This window comes from Habropoda laboriosa, unplaced genomic scaffold (assembly GCF_001263275.1).
Source record: "Habropoda laboriosa isolate 0110345459 unplaced genomic scaffold, ASM126327v1 scaffold176, whole genome shotgun sequence".
NCBI lineage: Eukaryota > Metazoa > Arthropoda > Insecta > Hymenoptera > Apidae > Habropoda > Habropoda laboriosa.
The window spans coordinates 136,811-159,994 of NW_017100321.1; the positions used below are offsets into that span (position 1 = coordinate 136,811).

Sequence of the window (23,184 nt, forward strand, 5' to 3'; positions counted from 1 at the left end):
GTACAGGGTGCTTCGAAAAAATGTTAACACTTGTATCGAGAACTTCTAATCACAAAATTTTCAATCATTTTTCTGCTTAGAAACTTGTTTCATATTTCAATTTCCAAAGAAAAAATTGAAAATTTCGCTTCTCTAGTAAACCTCGTTTAAAAAGACACAATTTCTTCGAAAACCTTGGCAAACATTTGAACGAAGAGAAATACAATAGGTCGACGAGGGTATTTTTCTTATCTCCGCGAGATACAGCGTTGATAACAATAGCGAACAAGTGGAGATTCTCCGAAGACAAAGTGTTATCAGAATCCTTCAAACATTTCCGCAATTGTAACATATCGAAATCTTCAAATCTCGCTGACTGCAACTACGACACGTTACTGTCTTTATTTACGCGTCTCAGGAGAGTCTAACGTTACCGCTCGCGTATTTTGCATACGTTGCTATTCAATTGCACAACTTCGTATGCAAAAATGTTGTAATTACGCAAAAAATTCAACCTTCTATTTACCATTTCTGCTCCTCTAAAAGTTACATACTTCCGTACAAGTGTTAACATTTTCCTGAAACATCCTGTAGATCGACAGGAAGAATTGGAAATCGAGACGGTGTGGATCGTGAAGCATCGAGGAGCGTCTGACAGGACGCGGAAACCGTAGACTCGCCGGAGGTGCACCGTGATTATGTGACAGTTTTGTGAACGTGATTAAATTGACCTCGATACAACGTGAACATCCGCGCGGCTCGTTCTTCGTACTGTTTTTTCCTCGTCGTTTTCCTAGTGGATCCTGTTGAAAAACCCGAAAAGAAAGAACGATGCATCGTACGCGACCAGAGGGAGAGACATCTTTTTTTCGTTGATCGTCATCTTCTTCTTGATCGAGCAGAATTTATTCCCTCTTCGATTTCCTCTCGTGTGCGTGTGCGTGCGTGTTCTTCTTTCTGCCTTTTGCATCGTGGAAGAGAGAACGATCGATGGTCAGCGTGTACGGTGTGCAGCTCGCATTTTATCGTGGACATCGTCGCAGCGACAGCAGGTAAAATCGACAGCGTTTGTCCATTCTTCTTCTGGTCATTGTTCGTTTCCGCTCGGTCGAATAATTCACGTAACTCGCGGGAGGAAGCGGCGGATTCTCGCGGATACGCGGAGAACGTGGACAGAGGGGATCGATTTGAAGGGATAAATGTTGTGCTTGTTAGTAAGGGGGAAGGAGTATTTGAGATTTTGCTGATCTCTAGAGGAGCAGATATTGTTTCAAAGGAAGGAGACAATTTTTTTTTAATCTTGCGCTACTTTGAAGTGCAGTATTAAGGGTTCTTGTATTTCAGAATTATTTTTAGTCTAATTCGTCGGTTGAGTATTCGGAGGAATTTTGTTTCTTCTCATTTTCTCCGTGATTTCTCTTATCTTTTTTTCTTTGATTAAAAAAATACCCGTAGCGAGTGTAAAATTCAATATCTTATAATTTACGGCGGTTTTTGAAGATTTTCCTTATGAAACACAATTTTCAATTTTTGACAAAAAAAAAAAAAGGACAGTCATCCTTTTCACTATACTCATTCGACTTTTAACTTATTTTCTGCTTCTGAAAACTGACGAACTGATTAATTAAAAGTACTCATTTTTTAAACGATTCTAAAAAAAAAAATTCAGAATCAATCAATTTTTAAAATTTTCCAGAAGTGAAAAATGGTAAAACAGTAAAAATCGACTATTTCGATAAGGATCATTTGAATTCACTATAAATTCCCATTAACCCTTTGCACTGCGAGCATTTTTTGATATAAGATTAACAGTGAAACTTCTGGAAAGCCAAAGCTTTGTCTTGAAAAAAAAAAGGATTTCTAGTGTTTACGAATTTATTTACTCGTATTTCTTGTGTAAATCTGCATTACTTCGATAATATAAAATAATATAAAAAAAGTGTGAATTGTACATTTCTCCAAAGTAATTACACGTGTCGCCATAAAAGCGGCATAGGAGTGCAAAGGGTTAACAAATTTTCGCACAGCTAATCACAAAGTATTTCCCACCAATGTCCAACGATAATAACAACCACATCGACGAATTTTCTTTTTGCACTCATCATTTCCTCCTTTCTTGAACAGAATTTTCGACGAATTTTCGGTTAGGTTTACGCGCGGCAGGATGTTCGTGATGCGATAACGATGCAAATTTCTCGCCGCTATCACTTTCGGAATTCCGATAGAGAACGGCGATAAGTCGGAGGGCCGCGTCGATAAAACGTAGATCGATAGGTAGGTGCGCTTCGCCGCGGATCCTTGCTAAATTACGACAGATCGATTACGAGTTACCGCTCGTTACGCGCGTGTAATCTGCATCCAGTTAGCCGAAGCTGTTCGCGGCTATCTCGCCGGATTCTGGATCTTCCCTCGGAGATATGTACATATCCAACCTCGTTGCAACTTCCACAAATGTACATCGTTCTTCTTTTTTTCCAAAGTTTCGATATCCCCGCGTTGTCGTGCTCCTCTTCGCCGTGGTGGAATTCTGGATCCTTTAGAAAAATCTTGCCGCAGTTACACGAGTTACCCAAGGCAACAGAAATCTTGTATCGTTTTTTTCTTATTTCTTTTTTTTTTTTTTTAACGAAATGTGAAGTTCGAATATTGTACTTTGCGTTGTAAGATCCTCGCGAGATGTTCTTCGAGAACTTCAACCCTACTGCGTTCTTCGTTTTGACCGTACACTTACGACTTTTGGGTCGAAAAGGATCTAAGACCTTATGTGAAACAATTTTTGCTTCCAACGCGACATATGAACCTAGAGAATGAACGTTTAAAATGATGTCCAGGAACGTAAACTTGATAACAGCAAAAATTACTAATGATATAAAAAGGCGGTGGGTCAAAAAAGACCCGAAGACCGCTTCAGGGTTAAATAAATGTGGTGATTGTTTAAAGTAAAATGAGAGGTTTCGTTTGATTCTATTAACGCTAGAATTAACAACGGAGTCAAAACGACCCATTACCAACTTTCGAAAAAATCTGATTGTTCGATACTGGTAAGTACTAGAGCTGTTACTTAACCCTTTCGCTACGACGGGTGACTATAGTCACCCGCCACAAAATTTCGTACTTATAAATACATTGCTATGAATAAAGATTATTTTTCTCCTAAAAGCAGTGTTACAATGGTGTTTTTGAGACGAAAGACTTGGCCCCGAACGCTGAAGACCGTGCGTGCGCGCAATATCTACACTTTTGGCGCGGCGCCTCGTTCTACGGGAGAGATTCCGCGGCGAGGACCGCCGTAGAGAAAGGGTTAAGAGATACCCGGGCCACTCGTGAAATACTCGGGTAATCAGAAAGTACCCGGGTAAACAGAAATCATCCGGGCATCTCATGAGATAGCTGCGAGTAGATATCTATTATTCCTCGACTGTTTCGGCAGAGGTTTCAAAACGGTAGTGTGAACTTTGACACGTCGGCATCGTTGCATCGCTGTCGCGACCGATCCGCATTTGTTTGCCCGGAGAACCACCAGCGGTAGTGGCCACCGAGATTTCGACTGTTTTACGTACATATTCGAGTACTCATAAGATACCCGGGTCGATCGGGTTATTTTCATCTACCCGGGTATCTCATGGGTACTCGAATACCCGGTTAAAGGTAATAGCCCTAGTAAGTGCAATAGCTTACGACTTTCCGAATTTATTTCCTACGCGTTCTACAATCACGTTTTACTTCCATGAAAATTCACTTTTGGAAAATCGCTAATGGGTCCTTTTTGACCCGGCTGCTAGTTCCAGTGTTAATATTTCAGACTGTTTGAAATGGTTTTGTTGGATTATTTCTAACAACACCCTATGGAAATAATCAAGTGAGGACAAAGGCACTAACACTTCCACTAGATACGTCTGGTGTCCGTCTTCGAGTCACGCACTGCACACTGCGATACCATAAAGTAAACAGTTCCTAGGTATAAGCGGACCCCAACTTTCTTTTTGGGTGCCCAGGAACAGTCCTTTAGAACACTCCAAAGAGTAAAGACGTTTCCTCTGAGTCCGTCAATAAATAGTATATCACAAGATAAAAAGACTATTTCATTTTCATAACCCATTTCCAATAGGTTTTAACGGACATTTCAAGGATGTTCTAATAATTCTGTTCTTGTCGAAAAGTTGCATCTTTCCTGATCGGTTAGGCAACGCACTGACTGATTAATTGATCGAGATACTGTTTACGTTGGAAACGCGACAGTTGTGTCATGCTTGGAGATAACGCATAATGGATAGATCGTGGTTACGCGATTTGGGTAATGATCTCTGCAATCTATTAACAGACGTTGTTCTCATCGAACGTGTCAATAATGGGTTTCCTCGTAATTATGAAAAAAAAGAGCGTTTATCGGATCGATAAGATATATGTAATGAAAGAAGCAAAAGTTTTTTCGTCTGAAATAAACTTTTAACTTTCATAGAGAATTTTTTTCTTTATTTTAGACATTTTGGACATTTCACTAGCCGGTTTTTTTTCTGTTTTTACAGTTTTCTATTACACCGCGATAAATTATTTAATAAATTATCACTGTTTTTGTATAATGTAGATTTGCAAGGATTTTGTGTAATTCTTTTACTTTGTTCGCGATTATTTCGAACGTTTTTTGAACATTTCAGACATCAGACTCGCCAGTTTTTACAATTTTTACAGTTTTCTATTCTACCAGAATAAATTATTACTCTGTTTCACATAATGTACATTTGCAAGAATTTTGTGTAATCCTTTTATTTCGTCCGCGATTATTTCGTACGTTTTACGTTACTTTCGGTCTAATTACACTTCCTGTGCGAGAGCGCAGAGTGGTCTGTAACGAGATCACCGGTTCGTTTGTAGGCAAAGAACTTTCTTGCGCACATGCTCATTCGATTTAATTCGATCGTGACTTTACCGGATGCTTCGAGGGTCCTTTAATGATCCTTAACGACACTGCCTACCGTAATACGCGAGTGTTGTCAAGAGTTACCGTAGCTCATGCACACTCTGTTAACACCGTTCATTGTCTACGAGTTCTCCTCTTCCCTTTGCGATCTCCGGCAAAATTACAGAAACCTAACTTTAACCTCCGTCACGGCGAACAGTTTCTGCTTTTCAACACTCGTTCTCCAATGAAGATTCTTGTTGTTCACTTTGAACCTTCGATTTAACTTTCATTCTGTCGCTACCATTCGTTCTCTTCGCCTAATTTTTTCATCAACTACCTATTGAAGAGTGTGAGAATCCATTTTTCACTTTTATACTTCTTGACAATATAGAAGCGAATGTTATATTCTACTTTGCTTTAACTCTTCTATTTTTCTAAAATCGTCATTTTTTTATCTCTTCGTTTTTTAACTCAAATTTCATTTCTTATCCTACTCTCAGATTTTCTGCTCCGAGATAATTAAATAAATGTAAGAGTATGGTTGAGTGAACGTAGGGTTTATGACTCGCAGACCGAGAGGTCCGAACGCCTTGACACCTGGGTCAGGTACGAAGAAATAAATATAGTTTTCGACATTATTTTAACTAATCCTGACAAAATATTATTTAGACTAAAAGCCCTTAGATAAAGGTTATTGAATATCATTGAATATTAAATATTACTGAATATCCTCTTCTCCGCTCTATGCATGGCTGGAAAAGTTAATAAAGTTAATTTAACCAAAGCTTAACCAAATGGAGGAGAATAGGAAAGGGTGTGTGAATGAGTGAGACAGAGAGAGTGAGAGAGATATGTAAACCAAGTCCAATTCTTGGCTGTAAGGCTGAATAAAGCAATATTACTTCTCCGCTCTATATAACGCGAAAAAATTCGAAACTAACTCCCTACTTTTTTTCCCTTTTCCATTTTTCCTGCCTTTAATTGAAATTTTTTGCAGCATCCAAGGTAACGAGAGAAAGGTTACTGAGAGGGCAATTTTGGGGTGATTTTCAGGGGCTCCAAATGGAGGAGAATAGGAAAGGGTGTGTGAATGAGAGAGACAGAAAGAGTGAGAGAGATATGTAAACCAAGTCCAATTCTTGGCTGTAAGGCTGAATAAAGCAATACTACTTCTCCGCTCTATATAACGCGAAAAAATTTGAAACTAACTCCCTACTTTTTTTCCCTTTTCCATTTTTCCTGCCTTTAATTGAAATTTTCTTCAGCATCCAAGGTAACGAGAGAAAGGTTACTGAGAGGGCAATTTTGGGGTGATTTTCAGGGGCTCTTTGGTGATGTACGACAGCGCTAGCTGTTCGTACGCAGGTGCGCTCGAATTAAAAGGAGCCTCCGGGGCCGGAGCCGCGGCCGCAAGTGTAACCGCGGCGGGTGTCAAGCAGGAAAACTGGCCGTACCGCGGCCTGACCTGCGGTAGCACCTTCCAGAGGCTCAAGGAGAGCGTTGACAAGGCGAAACAAGCGCTCGCCGACCGCGGCGGATACTTATCCGGTGCTTTCTCGCCGCCGCCACGTGCCACTCCATCCGCCATTTCGCCAACTGCCTCCATCACCGGTGAGTCTCGTCAAATCTTCAATGTTTACTTCAAATATCGTACTCAATATCCGTTATAATTTTGTGAACCATTCTGGATATTCGGTGTTTAGTAGGATCGCGATATTTTTCAATTTTAAATTAATATACCATTTTTGTGAAAAACTGCAATGTTATTGGTTTCCATTTTGGAGGTTAGAAATTGAAATTCTCGTATTTTAAGGAATTTCGCGTTTCCTATTGTAGATAATGTTAAATCTTCGTGAAATATTCAAATTATTTCGTAAACTACCGTTCTTTTCGGTAGTGAGGTTAGGTTATTTCAAATTTCCCGCCGTAGATAATTTAGGAGTCTACCGTTAAATTCGATTTAGAAATTTATACAGAGAAATGATTTATCTGGTCTCATTCGATAAACCACAACAACCGTAAGTCCCTTGAGAAAGAATAATCCTTGAACAGTAGGTGGTCACGCGACCTCGTTCTATTCACTAACGATACACACCATACTCTTAGCCGGTGCACGTATTAGAGAAAAAAAAATTTGAAAGTAAAATGGTTGGAAGTTTATCTCACTAGCGACACCTGCCTGCGCTCTGTACCACTAGCCTCGACACGAGCTTGCATGTAATCGAGTCGCGTGTGCATTTCCACGCGTACTTTGCGTGACCTACGATTAACGTAGGAAACACCGTTTCGTTTCGAGACCAGCCGTCGTCCAGTAATAATAATTCACCAGCAAGCGACGCGGACGATCGAGTAAAATCGGTGGAAACGATCGAAAGGTTAAAATGTTCTCTCTCTCCCTCTGCCCAGGTGAACAATTATCGTGGATTGAGTCACACACGGCTTTCTCACGACTTGGAAATCTCCGATCTAATCGATAGTCTCGATCTCGATGTTTCTCGCGATCCTGGCCTTTTTACCTGCTGATTTTCTCACGTTGCTTGTTACGCGTAATTAGGAACAGCTTGCTCTTGTCAGGATCGTGGAATAGATTAATACCGAGAAGTGTTCGCGAAGGAAGTGTTATTGATTCACGTCGGTGTATGCGTTTTCATTAAGGCGAAGTTTGCGTGAAGTAGGTGGAGGATTTTTATGTTTCTTGATGTGTTTCTACCGGAGGATTTAAGAAAGGATAATTTGTTCGACGTGCTTGTGCAAATTTGGAAATATTTTTTTTAAGCTGAATTCGACTCGTATCGTAAGGTACAAGTTTATGGTGAACGATGCAATTTGTTGATAATGGCTTAGAATTACGAATAGAAGTATTCAGTAATACTATATTGCGAAATTAAATAAATTTTGAAATATAAAGTTTGTTATACCGTTCAGCCTTTGTCTGTACAAAAACCTATCTCCCCTGAAATCAAATTGTGAAGTGTACTATAACCTGTATAAAACAACCTTAAAGTGTACGATGAAGTGTAACCTAACCTATATAAAACGTAACCTTAAAATATACAACGAAGTGTAACCTGACCTATATGAAACATAACCTTAAAATATACAACGAAGTGTAACCTAACCTTCATTTCCTGTATAAACGTATATACGTCTTCTAAGTAGTTTTATCTAACAAAAGTCACATTTAACCCTTCGATTTATCTTCCACGTAACAACACCACTCTTCACACCTACATTTCCATTACATTTCACCGTCAATTCCAAATAACAGAACATCTGCGCGAACCAATTTCTCCGTCCATAAAACAAGGAGGATCGATTTGAACAAAGGGGCCAAAGAACGGTGAAAAGGAAAAAAACTGGTGAAAAAAAAAAATAAACAAATAAAAGAGGAAAATCTCGGGCGTGATAATTTGTCAGACGAGTGCCGGCCGCGATACCGGCAGCCTGACTGTTGCTCTTCGTTGTCGCCGATTTCCGATTGTTTTTTTAAAGCGCCGGTCGCCGAGGACATTAATTACCCGGTCAGTGTAAATCACGTTATCTACCGCCCACGCCCCCTCCGCCAGAGGGTGGAGGTGGAGGCGACCAGAGGAGGAGGAGGAGTGCGTTGCACGAGGGTTGCACCGCTGCCAACTGAGCAAAACGGTCGTCGACTGCCGCTCTCCACGGCCACACCAATATCCTGCTCGCTCCTCGGAAATTTATCGGCCGCTCGCTTGAAAAGTTCACGTGCCACACGTCCCCCTTTCTCCACCTTTCTACCCAGCTTGGACGTATCGTGCTCTGAGGAACTTATTCGTTAACCCTCAGGTGCCTGAATGAGTACCGACGTTCGCACACACATACACTTCCGACCGCTTCAATTTTAGATCGACGTGTGTAAAAGTATGTGGAAATGTCAGGTAGCTGAATTTCGTGGAATTGAAAAGGGTTAGAAGAGGAGAATTGTTTTAGAATGAAAGTGAAGAAAATTAGGGGGAGGTGAGGAAAAATTGCTTAGGTATTGAAGGGTCGAGGAAAGATTGTTAAGAGACAGTCTTAGTTCTGTGAAGTTTGTCACAGGAAGGTCTTCGTTAACCCTCGGACAGCGGATGGAGTGACAGTCGCACGCACGGCGAAACCCGGGTCAAATGTGACCCAACGCTAAAATCTTCCTACGCAAGCGAAAGCACATTTTTTTATTTTACTATTGAAACAACAAACGTATGGATAATGTAAGGAGAGGAGACAGAAAGTCGGGTCAACGGTGACCCGGCATTCGTCGTTCGAAGGTTAATCAAGATTACTAACCAATTCTTCAAAGATAAAAACCAACCTACACTTCAGTCTTCCGAACACATTGAATACTCCCATTGAAAATCGAACTAAATACCAAAGAACCAAGTAGATCGACAACTAAACTACTCCTCAACCTACATTTTCCAAGTAACCTTCTAAAACACGAAACCAACTTACACTTCATTCGACTGGAGACACTCAATCACGGTGAAACAAAAGGCTACACTTCAGTCACATCAAAAGCTCGGCAAATAAATCTCCAAACCATCGAATATTTCCACTGAACCCCAGAGGAGAACCAAAGGGGCAGAAAACCGAGCATACTAACGACGCAACTACACACAGCTATGTAACCTGAAACCCTCTGAAGAACAAAACCAACGAGAACCTCGTCTTCTCCAGAAAAAAAAAAAAAGAAGAAAACCATCAAATGCCTCCTCCATTGAAAAACCAGATCAAAGAACCTAACCTAAAAGCGTCCCTCCCCCCGCAGCATCTCTGAAACGTTTGATCGATCGTCGTTTTATCATTTGTGGGCCGCGTTTCTTCGTCGTGGAGAGTGGCCGAAAAATTTCCAGCGAGATACCGTCCTCGGTGCAAGATGGTGGGTCGATGATGGCGGCGTAGTCGCGAAAATGTAGATGACAAGGGAGGAGGAGCGGTTAGGGGTTAGCCGGGAACGTATCCATGACGACCGACCGCCCCACGAATCGCCACCCTCTCGGAGATCCCGGATGCACCCCTCGCCATCCCAGCATCCCTCCTGTTTCTCTCTATCTCTCTATCCCTCTATTGCTCTAACTCCGTGAAACCCTCTCTCTGGTTGCTCGAGGTTCAATCCTCTACGTGGGGATGATGCTCGACTACTTAGATTTTAAGTCGGAGCATTTCGTGCTGTGTAGATCTGTACGTATATATCTATATAGATGTGCATATATAGGTGTGTATAGTATGGTACCTGGCTATAATTCTGCGTGGAGTTTCGCCGCTCCTGACAAAGGGGAAATCCCCGGTGAAATTGTAGCCCCGTTTCTCCGCGAAAATTTACCGGCTCTTCCACGGTTACCAAATACCAGCGGGGGATGGAAAGCACAAGGAGTAATGAGATTGAGGTTAGGTTTGGGAATCGGGGGATTTCGACTGCTTTCAGAATGATTATAGACTGATGGGTTTGGAGATGGAACGTGAGTGCTTGAAGTTTTGCTGGGTTTAAATTGGATCTTCTTCTTTTTGGTGGGTAGATTATTATACAGGTTTAGTAAGGATTGTCGAGGTGCGTTTTGAGGTTAGTTTGATCGAAGAATATTCTTTGCTCATGGAAATTGTAATAAAGGTATATTTTTTGCTTTTCTTGTACTCTTTCTTTACCATTATTTTACAATCCTGAAGATTTCAAGGTTACAAAATATGTCTCAAATATTTTTTTGGTTTATAATGTTTTTCTTAGTCGTTACTTAATTTTTCATAATGGAGTCTAACTTTTAGTAAAAAAAATCGTTACCGTTTTCCCTCTTGAAACGTTCATTTGCGTTAAATAAAGTCTCGTTTCGTGCGCGGTCGGTCCATTATATATCGGATATTGTGTCAGCGTGTCCGAGGGCGGTGCATGTATTTAATGTTTGCCGGTCAAGCACCATCCCGCCTTGTTTGCGCTGGTAATTGATGTTTGACAAAATGAGGTGACGCGCATGCCGACAACGTGTTGTTTGCCAGGGCGCAACGTTGCTGGTTAGCCCTTTTAAGGTTCGCAGGAGTTGCGCCACGTTCGATCGGGCACGCTCCGCTAAACTAGGCCCGAGGTTATGGGACGATCCTGGTGGTAGTTTCTCTGTTAAACGGTCGACTTGTCGCAATTCACTCCAATAACGAAACTAATAAAGAACCTGCTTCTTTTTCTGATGAAAAATTTCTAAATAACATTCGAGTCGTTCAATTTGGAATTTGGATCAAACTTTTCGACAATTTTGAAATTTCAACGAAATTCTTATCGAAGAGATGCAAACGGGTGCTGTTGAAATAAAATAAGAATTCTGTGCTGCGATATTTACGAAACAAATTTTTACAGATTTCAGTGTTTTCTTAATTAACATTTACCATTAAAACTATTTACGACGCACTCTAATCGTTTTCTTTTTTCTTGTCATTGAAATTGTTAAATAACTTAAGTTTCATTTAAATTTAACTTAACCTCTTCAGGGACACAGATGCATACACTACCGGCCAAAAGTGTGGAATCACCTCCCACTTTTCATCGATATTATATCTGCTGCTAATTTTTTACAGATTTCAAGTTTATCTCAATTCTGCTTTTATCAAATTATCTCCTATCGATCGATTCGAACGATAAAAAATTCTCAAAGTCGCTGACTTTTTTCTGGAAACTTTTGCGTAAATTGCAATGCTCGGTGATTCCAAACTTTTGGCCGGTAGTGTATGTGTAGATTCACGCGTACGCTTGTCCACGATAGCGCGCGGATGGGTCTCTGTTCGCCCGTGCCTGAGCGCGGGCTCTACGCGCGCTCTGATTGGCCAGTGTTTTTCGTTAATAATTCAAAAACGAAGCTTCAAACAACATTTTGGTCAAGGAAAAAGTTGTTCAGAGTCACCCCAGCAACACTCCATTTCCGGGTGTTACACTCTTTACGGGACACCCTGTATTACAGAGTGACGTTTTAAAATTTTAATAATTATTAAATAAAAATTTAAATAATTACTACATACTGTGGGATTTTGTTGATTACTTTGTATGTATATTAAATCAAAAGTACCCCACGCTTCGCCGGTGCTGTTCACTAATATTATCTTTATTTGTCACAGAAAATGTAATTCGCTCTCTTAATATTTACGGTTCGATGCTTCTTCTTTTTCTCCAACACACACTCACACACGCCGCGATCGGCTTGACAACCCATGTTATCGTCTAAACATTAACAAATGGGCCACGCACGATCGTCTTTCATTCGTTATAAATGAACCGTTAATGTCTTTTTTTTCTCATTTTTTTAAATTCCATTGATTATGTGTTATTACCTACCCTACAAAATAAACAAGGCGTCCCGTTAAAATTTCTGGATTTAAGTAGTGTTCCATCGCAGGAAAAGTTTGGGAAACCCTGCTCTAAACAGTTGGCAAAAAAGAAATCTGCTCCCTCTTGTAGGTGTCGCTGCGATAGAAATAATTACAGCCGACCAGAGTGATTATCACCCGCACAGACACGCGAAGTGACACCATAAGAAAGATAAGTCTTCCGGTGACGGGAGAGGTATCGGGCAATTAAAGCGGAGAAAAGTATCGGTCCTGACACTTGGGTGTACCCTCCGTGGCCGGAAAACGTGAGAACGCCTACACTTTATGCGGCCAGGGGGTAATGTTACCTCTCGTCTGTCTAATTGCACGGAATGGGGCAGCTCGCGAGACAAACGATGCGACATAAAAGAGGCAGCCTGACTCTCTCGCCACCCTTTACACCAATTTCGCGTGCATAGAGTGGGCTGAGAGACAGGATGTCGGTGCGCGTCGCATTGTACGTGGAAAAAGTGGAACACAGCCTCGTACAGAATAGGAACGGCGCGAAATTCAGCGGTATTTTCTTTGGAAAAACGTCGAATCGTTGTTTTCTGCGTTGGGTTTTTTTTTTCGAGAAGTGTGTAATTGGAGTTTGCGTTTTTCGTGGAATTTGCTTTTCGGAGAATTGTGTTTCAACGAGGTGTATCGATGTGTATTACTTATACGCTGTGACGAAATTTCTATTTCTCGAGGTGGTTTTGAGAAATTCGAAAAATTTTTTTTGGGTGAAATGGAAAAGTGTAATTGAACTTCGAATTTGTTCGAATTGTATTTAAAGGAAGTGTGTCGACGTGCAGTATTTCCACTATGTATTGGAGTTTCTATTTTTCAACGTGGTTTTGAGAAATTTGGAAAAATTTTTTTTGGGTGAAATGGAAAAGTGTAATTGAACTTTGAATTTGTTCGAATTGTATTTTAACGAAGTGTGTCGACTTGCAAGATTTCCACTACGTATAGGAATTTCAATTTTTCAAGGTGATTTTGAAAAATTCACAAAGAATTTTCTGGCGCCAAATTTCAAATTTATTCCGAATGTCGAAGATGATTTTGCAAAATTGATGAAGAACTTTAGGAGCAAATTGAATTTGGCTGCGTATGAACTAATTAATAATTACACCCTCTACAAATGCAACAGAATATTTTTCAAGGTGGTTTCGAAAAATTCACAAAGAATTTTCTGGCGCCAAATTTCAAATTTATTCCGAATGTCGAAGATGATTTTGCAAAATTGATGAAGAACTTTAGGAGCAAATTGAATTTGGCTGCGTATGAACTAATTAATAATTACACCCTCTACAAATGCAACAGAATATTTTCGGGAGAGACTTTACGTGGAGCAGTTCGTAAGAATTGAGTTGGAGGGAAGGGAAGGATATCATGGTGACCAAGACGCGTTGATAATTGCCGGTATCGGTTAACCCTGGGGGGTGGTTATGGGGTCTCGAGCAAGCCCATGGATTCAGCCCCCTCGGTGTGATCCCTTTTGCCCTTCATCCGGGAACCTTTGCGCGCCCCTTCGCTTCCGGCACCGGCAACTACGACTGGTTCCACCCTCGTTCCCAGCCTCAAGGGGTGACTAAGGTTCAGAGGATCGTAACTGTCTCTTGCCTCTAAAAAATGGAAAGAATACATTAAAGAAATTCGGGGACGTCGCTTGGATGACCCCGGATATCCGCTTGGAGGCCCTCCACTCGGTGGTACGAAATCTTGAGTGCGAATTTCTCTTTTGGAATCATCGATTTCGGGATCTGTCTTGTTCGAAATATCATCCGTTTTGTTCTTACCAAACTACCGTCGTATAGTAAATTTAGCTCCTTCGTGAAACTTTAATTTTAATTACAACACAGTTTGAAAGTGGCTTGAAAAGGATCCAAAAAATACTAAAACGCTTTGAGAAAAATTATTGCAAACTACGTGGATTCTAAATTCAACCCATTCGTCGAAATCTGATTTTAACACACTTTCAACGCCAAATCACTTTGATAGATTAGAGAAAAATCATTCCAAATTTTACAATCGTCGAATCTAACTTCAGCGCACTTTTAAAACGACTTAACTTCTAAAAAGACAAGTCTTTGTAACGTTAGAAAAATATGATCTAATTTCTTATGTAGTTACGTTTTATTCATTTCAAATCGATAGCAATTGTACTGTTTCTCTTGTTACTTCTCTTATGCAATTAATCCACTATACTTTCATTTTTTTTTTATAGCAAATACTGAAATTTTCAAAAAAGCGTCTTCAAAGATCTTAAAAGGACCTCTAAAAAACAGAAAAGTAAAGAATAACAACAGCCATAAGAAAGGGGAAGAAAACAGTGATACGATAACAGCGAAAAAGGAAGATATAGATAGAGGGTGAGGTGGTGGTGACAGGGAGAGAAAAGAAAAAGTAGAATCGAGGAGGAGAGAAGAAAAAACGAGAGATGTACCAGGAAGATAAGGCAGAGAGAGCACAGCCCTTCGATTTCGCGTCCCGGCCATGCTCTTTGTTGCAAAGCGCAATAATTGCTCGGGAGGGTGGCCTGTGAGCCGCGGGGGGCGCGAGGGACGCTCGAGAAGAAGAGGGGAAGGAGGAGAGGCAGCACGCGCCGGAAACGGAACCGAGAGTCGTGTGTCCCCGGCGTTCCCGGGCGGAACTATCATGATTAGTCACGGGGCCTGCAATGAGCCGTAGGAGAACAGAAAGACACAAACCACCCCCGTTCTCTCTCTGTCTCTCTCTCTTCGTCCTTCTGCTTTACCACGATGCTAACCGGAATTCGCTGGAGCGCGATCGACCTGAACGAACCGTGAACGGAGACGCGATCGATCATCGCTGTTTGGATTCTGCTCGATGTTCTTCTCTCTCTTTCTGTCTCTTGGATTCTGATGGTTTAGGTTGAGGACGATTGAAAGAGGTTTTGCGGACTTGATGAAAGATGGAGGAATGTTTTATGGGAGGTGTTGAATTGTTGAGGAATTGTGTGTTGATTTTGTTGTAATTGAAGGGAGGTAGGAAGATAGTGACAGAGGATAGACGGAAAAGGAAATGTGTCGGGCGTTTCGTCCTGGGCCTCCTAGTGGACTCGTTGGTAAGACTTTCTAGGAGGCTCGTGCCTTAGACGTGGGAGGGACTGGAAGGACTGAGGTCAAAAGGTGTATATATACAATAGGAGCCTTTACGAGGACTAGCGAGAACTTGTGGTCAGTCCGTCCCTCTGGTGGCAGAGCGTAGAAGGATTGCTATATAAATATAGTGAATTTGGTAGTTTTATGGGTGATAGTGTGGGGGAATTTTTGGAAGGGTTGAATTGTTGATTTTTGAGAGAAGGTTAGAATGATGACTTAATTGTTGCAAATACAGTGGATTTGGTAGAAGGTAGAGGATTGTAGATTGGAAGAATTATGAAAACGTTGAATTGCCGATGATTGAGAAAAGTTTGGAATGACGACTTAATTGTTGAAAACATTGAAAGATGAAAGATTGTAGGTTAAAAGAATTTGTAAATGATCGAAACGTTGCTGATTCAAACGTGATTGGAATGGTAAGTTAATTGTTATAACCATAGTACATTTGGTAGAAGGTGAAGAATTGTAAGGTGAAAGAATTTGAGAAACATGGAAGATACTTAGATACACAAAGAAAGAAAAAAAATTCCCGCCAAATTGCAAGGACGCTTTCGACGGCCACGGGAGAGTGGCGTGGCACCAGTCGAATTTCCTCGAATCATATATCTCCGGTACGTTATCCGCAAGGGGAGAGGCGAGTTTTACACGCGTCGGTATAACTCGCAGCTTATGCAACGATCGTACGTGGCGCAGTCAGTTTCGCCTGGTGGTCGACCCTGCGAATCATTATTCATCCTCGCGCGACCTATGGCCCACCCAGTAGACGTCGTGAAATAACCTCGTTAAGGCGCTAACTCGCCGCTAGTCTGGCTAGAACGAGGCGACCGATAATACGACGAAGAAAGACGATAGCCAAGGGTGCGAGTGGGCGAAAGGCGAAGAAAAGGGCGAGAGAGAGAAAAAGAAGAAGAACAGCGGGTCCACGTGACTCGAGAACGGGAGAGTGCCCGCCATTATGGTGAATCTTATATTTTCACGGGGCTGCTTTTTAAATTGGATCGATGAGTGATGGCGTTGATGGTTAGGGGTGGGTTATATTAACGGTTCTGAGTGATTGTTTGCTTCTGAAATGGAATCGGAGGAATATAGGTGGTCTTCGTGTAGAAGGTTTCGAAATCCTGAGGATTTTGGTGTTTTTACTATTTTGTATTTTTGTATTTTTGAGATTGGTGAGAGTAGCTTGTGAAATTGTAGAATAATCGTCCTGATGATGGAATTGTCGGAATATTATTTAAGGATAAGGCGATTTCTATGTAAAAAATTTGGATACTTGGAAACTTTCAGAATTTTGAAATTTTCACTCTGAGAATATTTTGCAAAATTTAAGCAAAATTTTTGATAAATAATCAATTTCTGATCAAATATGCTGATAAAAATGTCCAACAAAAAATTAGTTCGGAAAACGTGGAAAATATTTGAAGTTCTTCTATTACTCTTTTATTGAAAGTAGATGATAAAATTGTGATTGATAAAAATTGTGACTTTATCGTGATAGGATAAGAAAGCCATTAGCGGTGATCGGTTAAGAAGATCACAGAGAATCTATCCTAGGTACGAAGATACTCGGTATTTTCCTGGAAGTGGTGCAGATCAATACGAAAACCGACGTCTAGCGACTAACTACCCCGAAATTCGAAGGATCTTCTGATAGATGGCTCTGACTTCCGAAATCATCCCTTATTTTAGTCAGCCGGGAACCACGATAGATGTCACAGCATTCGTAACTATCCCCCTGCTTCTCTAAGATGAAATTCCTTGTCAGACCACCCTCGACCGAACCTTTTTGTTCATACCAGAAGCGTCTCAAAGTCACTGATAAATTCGCTACATTTATACGTCCAGCTTTTCGGGCAAGAACAGCTTCGAAATTTCGTAAGAACTCTATTCTTGGGTCAACTATCTATGATACAGAACAACGATACGAGAAGTTGTACATTTTCTACTGTGAAAATTGTTCAAAAATTATTTCTATTAAAAAATACTGCGATAGGTATACTTTGTGAAAAATATCTTTTCTAAATTCGCATATTTCACTGAAAATTCCGAATTCTAATAAAAATTCTAGAATTTTAAACTTAACTAAAATTTCTGCACGTCTAAAATTCCAAATTCAATTAAAAATTCTCCACTTCTAAGTTCCCAAAACTTACCAAAATTTCACCTTTTACCAAAGTTTCACCTTTTCAGAAAAATTCTCAAAAAATTTCAGGAATCGATCAATCGCAAATCCAAAATTCAGAAACCCTTCAGAAAATTTGAAACTGTAATGCTTCGAACTTCGACTAAAAAAGAAAAAAGAATATCTCATTAAACAAACCTAAAACCGCTACTAAATCTTCGCCAAAGTGCGAAACATCTCCCAGGGAGTAATCGACGATTCGAGTGTGAATGGGATCCGTGATAAAAGTCCGCGTAACGTCGTCACAGCGATTTAGAAAGCCACGGGGCGAGTATTTACCGTGGACAAATTATTCGACCGATTAACGGGACGAGAAAACGTCTGTCACTTATCGGGAAAAAGGCGAGGGGTGTGCATTCCGCCCCCCTGGGCGATGATTCTGCAAAAGCAGCTCCCCGAGGAGAAAGGGAGAGAGAGAGAGATAGAGCCAGCGGGAGGGCGACAGGGAGAAAGTCATTAGCCGGTTAATCATGCGTTATCGTGTGTGCTTAATGTTCCGTCGATGAAGGAGCGAGCGAGGGAGTGAGCTAGGGGAAAAAGGGAGGCCCAACAGCCCCCCTTTTTCGGCCTTTTCTTGCCACCCAGTCGATATTGTCGGCGTGCACCGCAGCGTGAGCAACAGATCACCTCGACCCTCCTCACCTTTCTTCCACGTTTCAAACGAAGAAAGCGAAGAAGAAGTCACTTTGTCACGATACGAACACGAATGTTTTGTCGCTTTTTTTCTTTTTTTTTTTTTCGATCTTGCGTTCATCATCGAACAGTTGGTTTCGTGGGATTGTGCGTTAACGACGAAATCGCGATCTAATTGTTCCGTTAACCCTTCTGCTATGGAAGATTTTAGGCAGAATATTTTGTTTTGTAGAAATGCTTGGAAGACAAGATAAAGGATTGAATTAGGCTAGAACTGTACAGTGTGGGTAAATTTTTGAAGCGTCTACAGCAGGCGTGTCCAAACTGCGGGCCGCTATGTGGCCTTGAACAGCACAATATCGTAAACTTTTACCATTATTGAATAAAAAATATTAAAAAATAAAAGAGGCTTTGTTACGTATGTACAATTAACCGTATTATATATCTCACATGGCCCAGGCAAATCGAAAAGTTGGACACCCACGGTCTATAGGTACCGAGAGCGATGAAAGGCGGGCCACTTATTATCGCGACGAATTGAATTTTTAAAGCATGTGGAACAGTTGTAAGAGTATGGTCGAGCGAGTGTTGGGACTCGCGCGGGTTTATGACTCGCAGACCGAGAGGTCCCAACGCCTTGACACCCCCACGCGCTAAGGGCTGGGTCAGGTAAGGACCTTGCTCCGTAGATACCACCAACCTGTCCCGGAGGCAAGAGAGGGGAGTCAAGGCACACATATGTATATAGGAACCGACGACGGAAAAATATTGAGGGACCCAACGGGAGAATCGAACCCGGGACCCTTCGGCTTACCAAGCCGAGACTTCGCGCGCTACGCCAACCACTCCCTCTGTATTCTCCCGTGCCGGTTTCTTATTTTTTGGGTATGGAGGCCCCGATACTACCACTCGACCATCCTAAACTGACATTCGCCCTCGAATGTCCTCAGTGCAACACAACTCAACTCAACACTTTCGGGTACAAGCCATCCTAAACTGACATTTGCCCTCGAATGTCCTCAGTGCAACACAACTCAACTCAACACTTTCGGGTACACTATCCCCCACACAGTGGCACACAGCCGAAACGTCGCAATTTGGGAGACGTGCGCAACCCTCGAGATGTTTTCATCTCACTGCGCCTGGCTTCGTGCAGCCGTAGATGCCTACACATCCCGGCTGAGCCCCCATTTGTAGGAACCGGTGGAAAAATATTAAGGGACCCAAACGGGAATCGATCCCGGGACCTTCGGCTTACCAAGCCGAGGCTTCGCGCGCTACGCCAACCACTCCCTCGGTATTCTCCCGTGCCGGTTTTTGGGTATGGAGGCCCCCCGATACTACATATATAAGGACACGTTGAATAGTACTAAGCGGAATATATTAGAAAGATTATTAGGAAATGTGTAGTGGGTAAAGACGGACCAGAAAGGAACGAGGCGCCAACGACGAACGGATAAATAAATAGTTTCAACATCTGTTTAAATAAATCCTGACAAGTATTACTTAGACCAGACAGCCCTTACACAGTGAAAAAATGTTATTTCCCCGTCGAATGAATTTTCTCATATTTTTTTCTTCTTTTTTGGTTGTAAGTTAATACATAAAAATATTTCCATTCTCTCCACTTATTTTCATCATTTTTATTTTATTTTTCACTGCGTTAAAAGCCTCTCCTTATGATAAACCTGTGGAAGATACGAATTTCGTCCGCGATTTTGCACAGAGAAATATGAAAATCGTGAGTGAGTAAAGGGTTAAGGTTTGTGGTTCACTTTGTCTCTGCATTCGTTGAGAAATTGTTGAAAATGGGTCGCGGGAAGTTGCGTGTAATTGTATTGCAAAGTAGTGAAAATTTTTTGCTGAGATTCTACGTTTAAGTTTGTAACGAAGGTGAGGGAAATGTACGAGGATGTTGAAGTTGATGAATTGTAGTTCGAGAAGCTTTACGAAGTTTGTTCGGAAGCTTTCAAGATGAATTGCGTGTAAAGTTTGTGATGGAAGTTGATTATTAAGTACGGATTGTCTGTCGAGAAGAAAATTTATGACTTTTTGGGCAGCACTGCGTTTTTCCACTTCTTGTTTTCAAAATTTGAGCTAAGTTATTACTTCTTCGTCGTTCAATTGCAAAATGAAATTATAAACACTTACATTTTTTCATATTTACTTCGTGTTAAATAAAAATTCAACATGAGTATCTAAGAAAATTCGACAGAAAATTTTTAAAATCCACAAAGTCACCTATGCACTATCGCAAAACACACTTTCTTATCTCCAACGTGAATTAATTATCGAAGTTAATTAACTCCAACGTAAACCACCCTTAAAAATAAATAAATCAAAATTCAACATGAATATCAAAGAAAATTTGACAGAAAATTTAAAAAATCCACAAAGTCACCTCTGCACTATCATAAAACACACTTTCTTATCTCCAACCTAAATTATTTAACTGCAACACAAACCACCCTTAAAAATAAATAAATCAAAATTCAACATGAATATCAATGAAAATTTGACAGAAAATTTAAAAAATCCCCAAAATCACCTGTGTCTTTCAAACCACCGAATAAAAGTAAATACACTTCAAGATTCGAACCAATTAAGCATCGAACGTAATGAGCGATTAACTCTTTGAGGCATGGAATTTTAGAAAATAAAAAAAACTATGTTCCACAGAAATTTAATTTTTACAAAATTTAACAAAGTTGGTTTATTTTAGCTAATAAGGAAGTAAAATTGCAAAAGAAACACAAAACTGAACAAAAAGTCGTTTAACCATACTGCGTTCTTCGTTTTGACTGTCCACTTAAGACTTTTGGGTCAAAAAGGACCTAAGACCTTACGTGTAACAATTTTTGTTTCCAACGCGACGTATGAACCTAGACAATAAAACGTTTAAAATAATGTTAAGGAACGTAAACTTGATAACAGCAAAAATTACTAAAAATATGAAAAGGCGGTGGGTCAAAAAAGACCCGAAGACCGCTGTCGGATGAACTTTTTAATTACAGGGTGGGACTTAAACAGCCCCTCTGTGCCATATGGATTCATGAATGGTATTTGTTAAAGCACAAGGATGAACTTTTTAATTACAGGGTGGGACTTAAACAGCCCCTCTATGCCATATGGATTCATGAATGGTATTTGTTAAAGCACATCTTTTTCCCAAGACACAGAGGTACTTTGCACAGAGTACAAGACCATTACTAACTGACTTATTTTTTAACCTCTGTTCCAGTAGCACTTGTATTTTCTCGAAGTGGTATCAAAAATATCCCACCGTGTATATTTACGTATCAAAAAGTTAGGACACTTTTTATCCCGCTGTGCCCCAAAGAGTTAACGGAAGAAGCAGAAATTGGACCAGAAACTTGGAAAGAAAACTAATCGATGGGAACGTCGAACGATAATTGAACGTCATATTGTAGCAGGCTGATTTCCATAATGGAAACGAGATTGAGGTGAAACAGCGAAGTTGCAGGGAGGAAAGGGCATCGGAATCGATCTAACGGCATTACGTTTCCCCTGGCCTGTGCGCCGATTCACGGAACACGTAGTCGGCCACGTAAATACGGCGAAGTAGCCGTTCCAAAGTACGCGAAATCTTGCCTTTTAAGTAGCACTGTCGCGAACGGAAACGGACGATCTTCCGCGCCAAATGATAGCGACGAGGAACTTTGCCCCGTCCCCGTGCTTCTCCACGAGAAATCCTTCGATCCGTTCATCGTCCGATCGTTTGGCTCTCCGCGGTCTAATCCGATTATTTCGAAATTTACGAAGAAATTTCACTTGGCCGATTTATATCGCGGGAATTCACTTGGGGATATCTTGGGGGAAAGAGGCGTGTGTGAAATATCGACGGTATGAAATTGAAAATTTATGAAAAAATTTGAAATGAAATTTCTTGGGAATTTATTTAAGAAAAAAGGCATTTAACGCGAGGTGTTTAACGGTGTAAAGTGTTTTCTGGAAATTTCACGGATTAGAAATTTTAGAAAATTATGGAATTTTTTTTTAGAAATTTGTTACGAAAGTATTTAGGAATGTAATTGAAAACGCGAAGTTAACGTAAAATGTGGAGAGTGTGAGATAATACTTTGTGAAAAAATTGAGGAAAAGGGGATGTTGAAGAGAATTTACGAGTAGAATGAGATTTCAAGGGTGTCATTTGAGAATAAAAATTATTGAGATCTAGAAAGGATTAATTCGATAGGATATAACGGAGAAATAGGGTGGAACGAAAATGAATGTTTCTTCTTACAACACTTTCTCCTTTTTTTAAGCAAGTATCCCCCTACCGGGAACCGTTGTTTTCGTTGTTTTCGCGCGGTACTCGCGAAAATGGCCCGGAATTAACGTGTAACAAGCTACGAAACTCCCTATTCATGGCGCGCTAAAGAACTGCGACTCCTCGGAGTCGGTGCACGGTCGAGTGATTAATTTCTGTCCGGGGGTGCAACTAATTATCGTGCGTTTTATCGCCCGCCAGTAAGCTGGTCTTCCTGGAACACTCGATATAGCCCGGGAATGAAATTGTCGGCGACTGAACTTGGCAAAAGTTGCTGTAGTCGCTAGAGCCTTCTCAAATTTGCACAAATATTCCAATTCATTGTCAAACTTATTTTTTTTTTTTTTTTCTAATATTCCACCCGCAAATTTTGGGAAAATTGCACATTTCAATAATTCAGAATTCTAGGATTTGCAGGAATAGGTATACTAAGTGTCTATTAAATTTATTTTACAAAAATGAAAAATAGAAAATAGAAAAATTCTTTAAATTTAACAAGAAAAAGGCCACATTGTTATAGAAAAGTTTGCAAATGGGATGTTTGAAATTTTTTAAAATCAACGCAGAAATAGACTATACCGTTTTACTTAAATATGCAACGTATCCTCTATTTCACTGTAGCGAACAAATTTACAGAGGTCCCATAGATCTGCTCTCTGAGTTGATTAATTATTTACCAGCGACGATTATTTAATGTCGCTTCTCAGTCACCACTCGATTACAAAGGGTAAATTTTTCAAAAGAAAAG

General features: G+C 40.6%; 1 protein-coding gene across 1 annotated transcript in view; it reads left to right on the forward strand.

Moving 5' to 3' along the window:
* Window positions 1-969: 969 nt before the first annotated feature.
* Window positions 970-23,184, forward strand: part of LOC108574307 (DNA-binding protein D-ETS-3) — a 62,072-nt gene continuing 39,857 nt past the window's right edge. Inside the window, exons 1-2 of the mRNA XM_017936874.1 lie at window positions 970-1,031; window positions 6,201-6,490. Coding sequence (XP_017792363.1) covers window positions 970-1,031; window positions 6,201-6,490 — 352 coding nt within the window. The remainder of the gene's footprint in view (window positions 1,032-6,200; window positions 6,491-23,184) is intronic.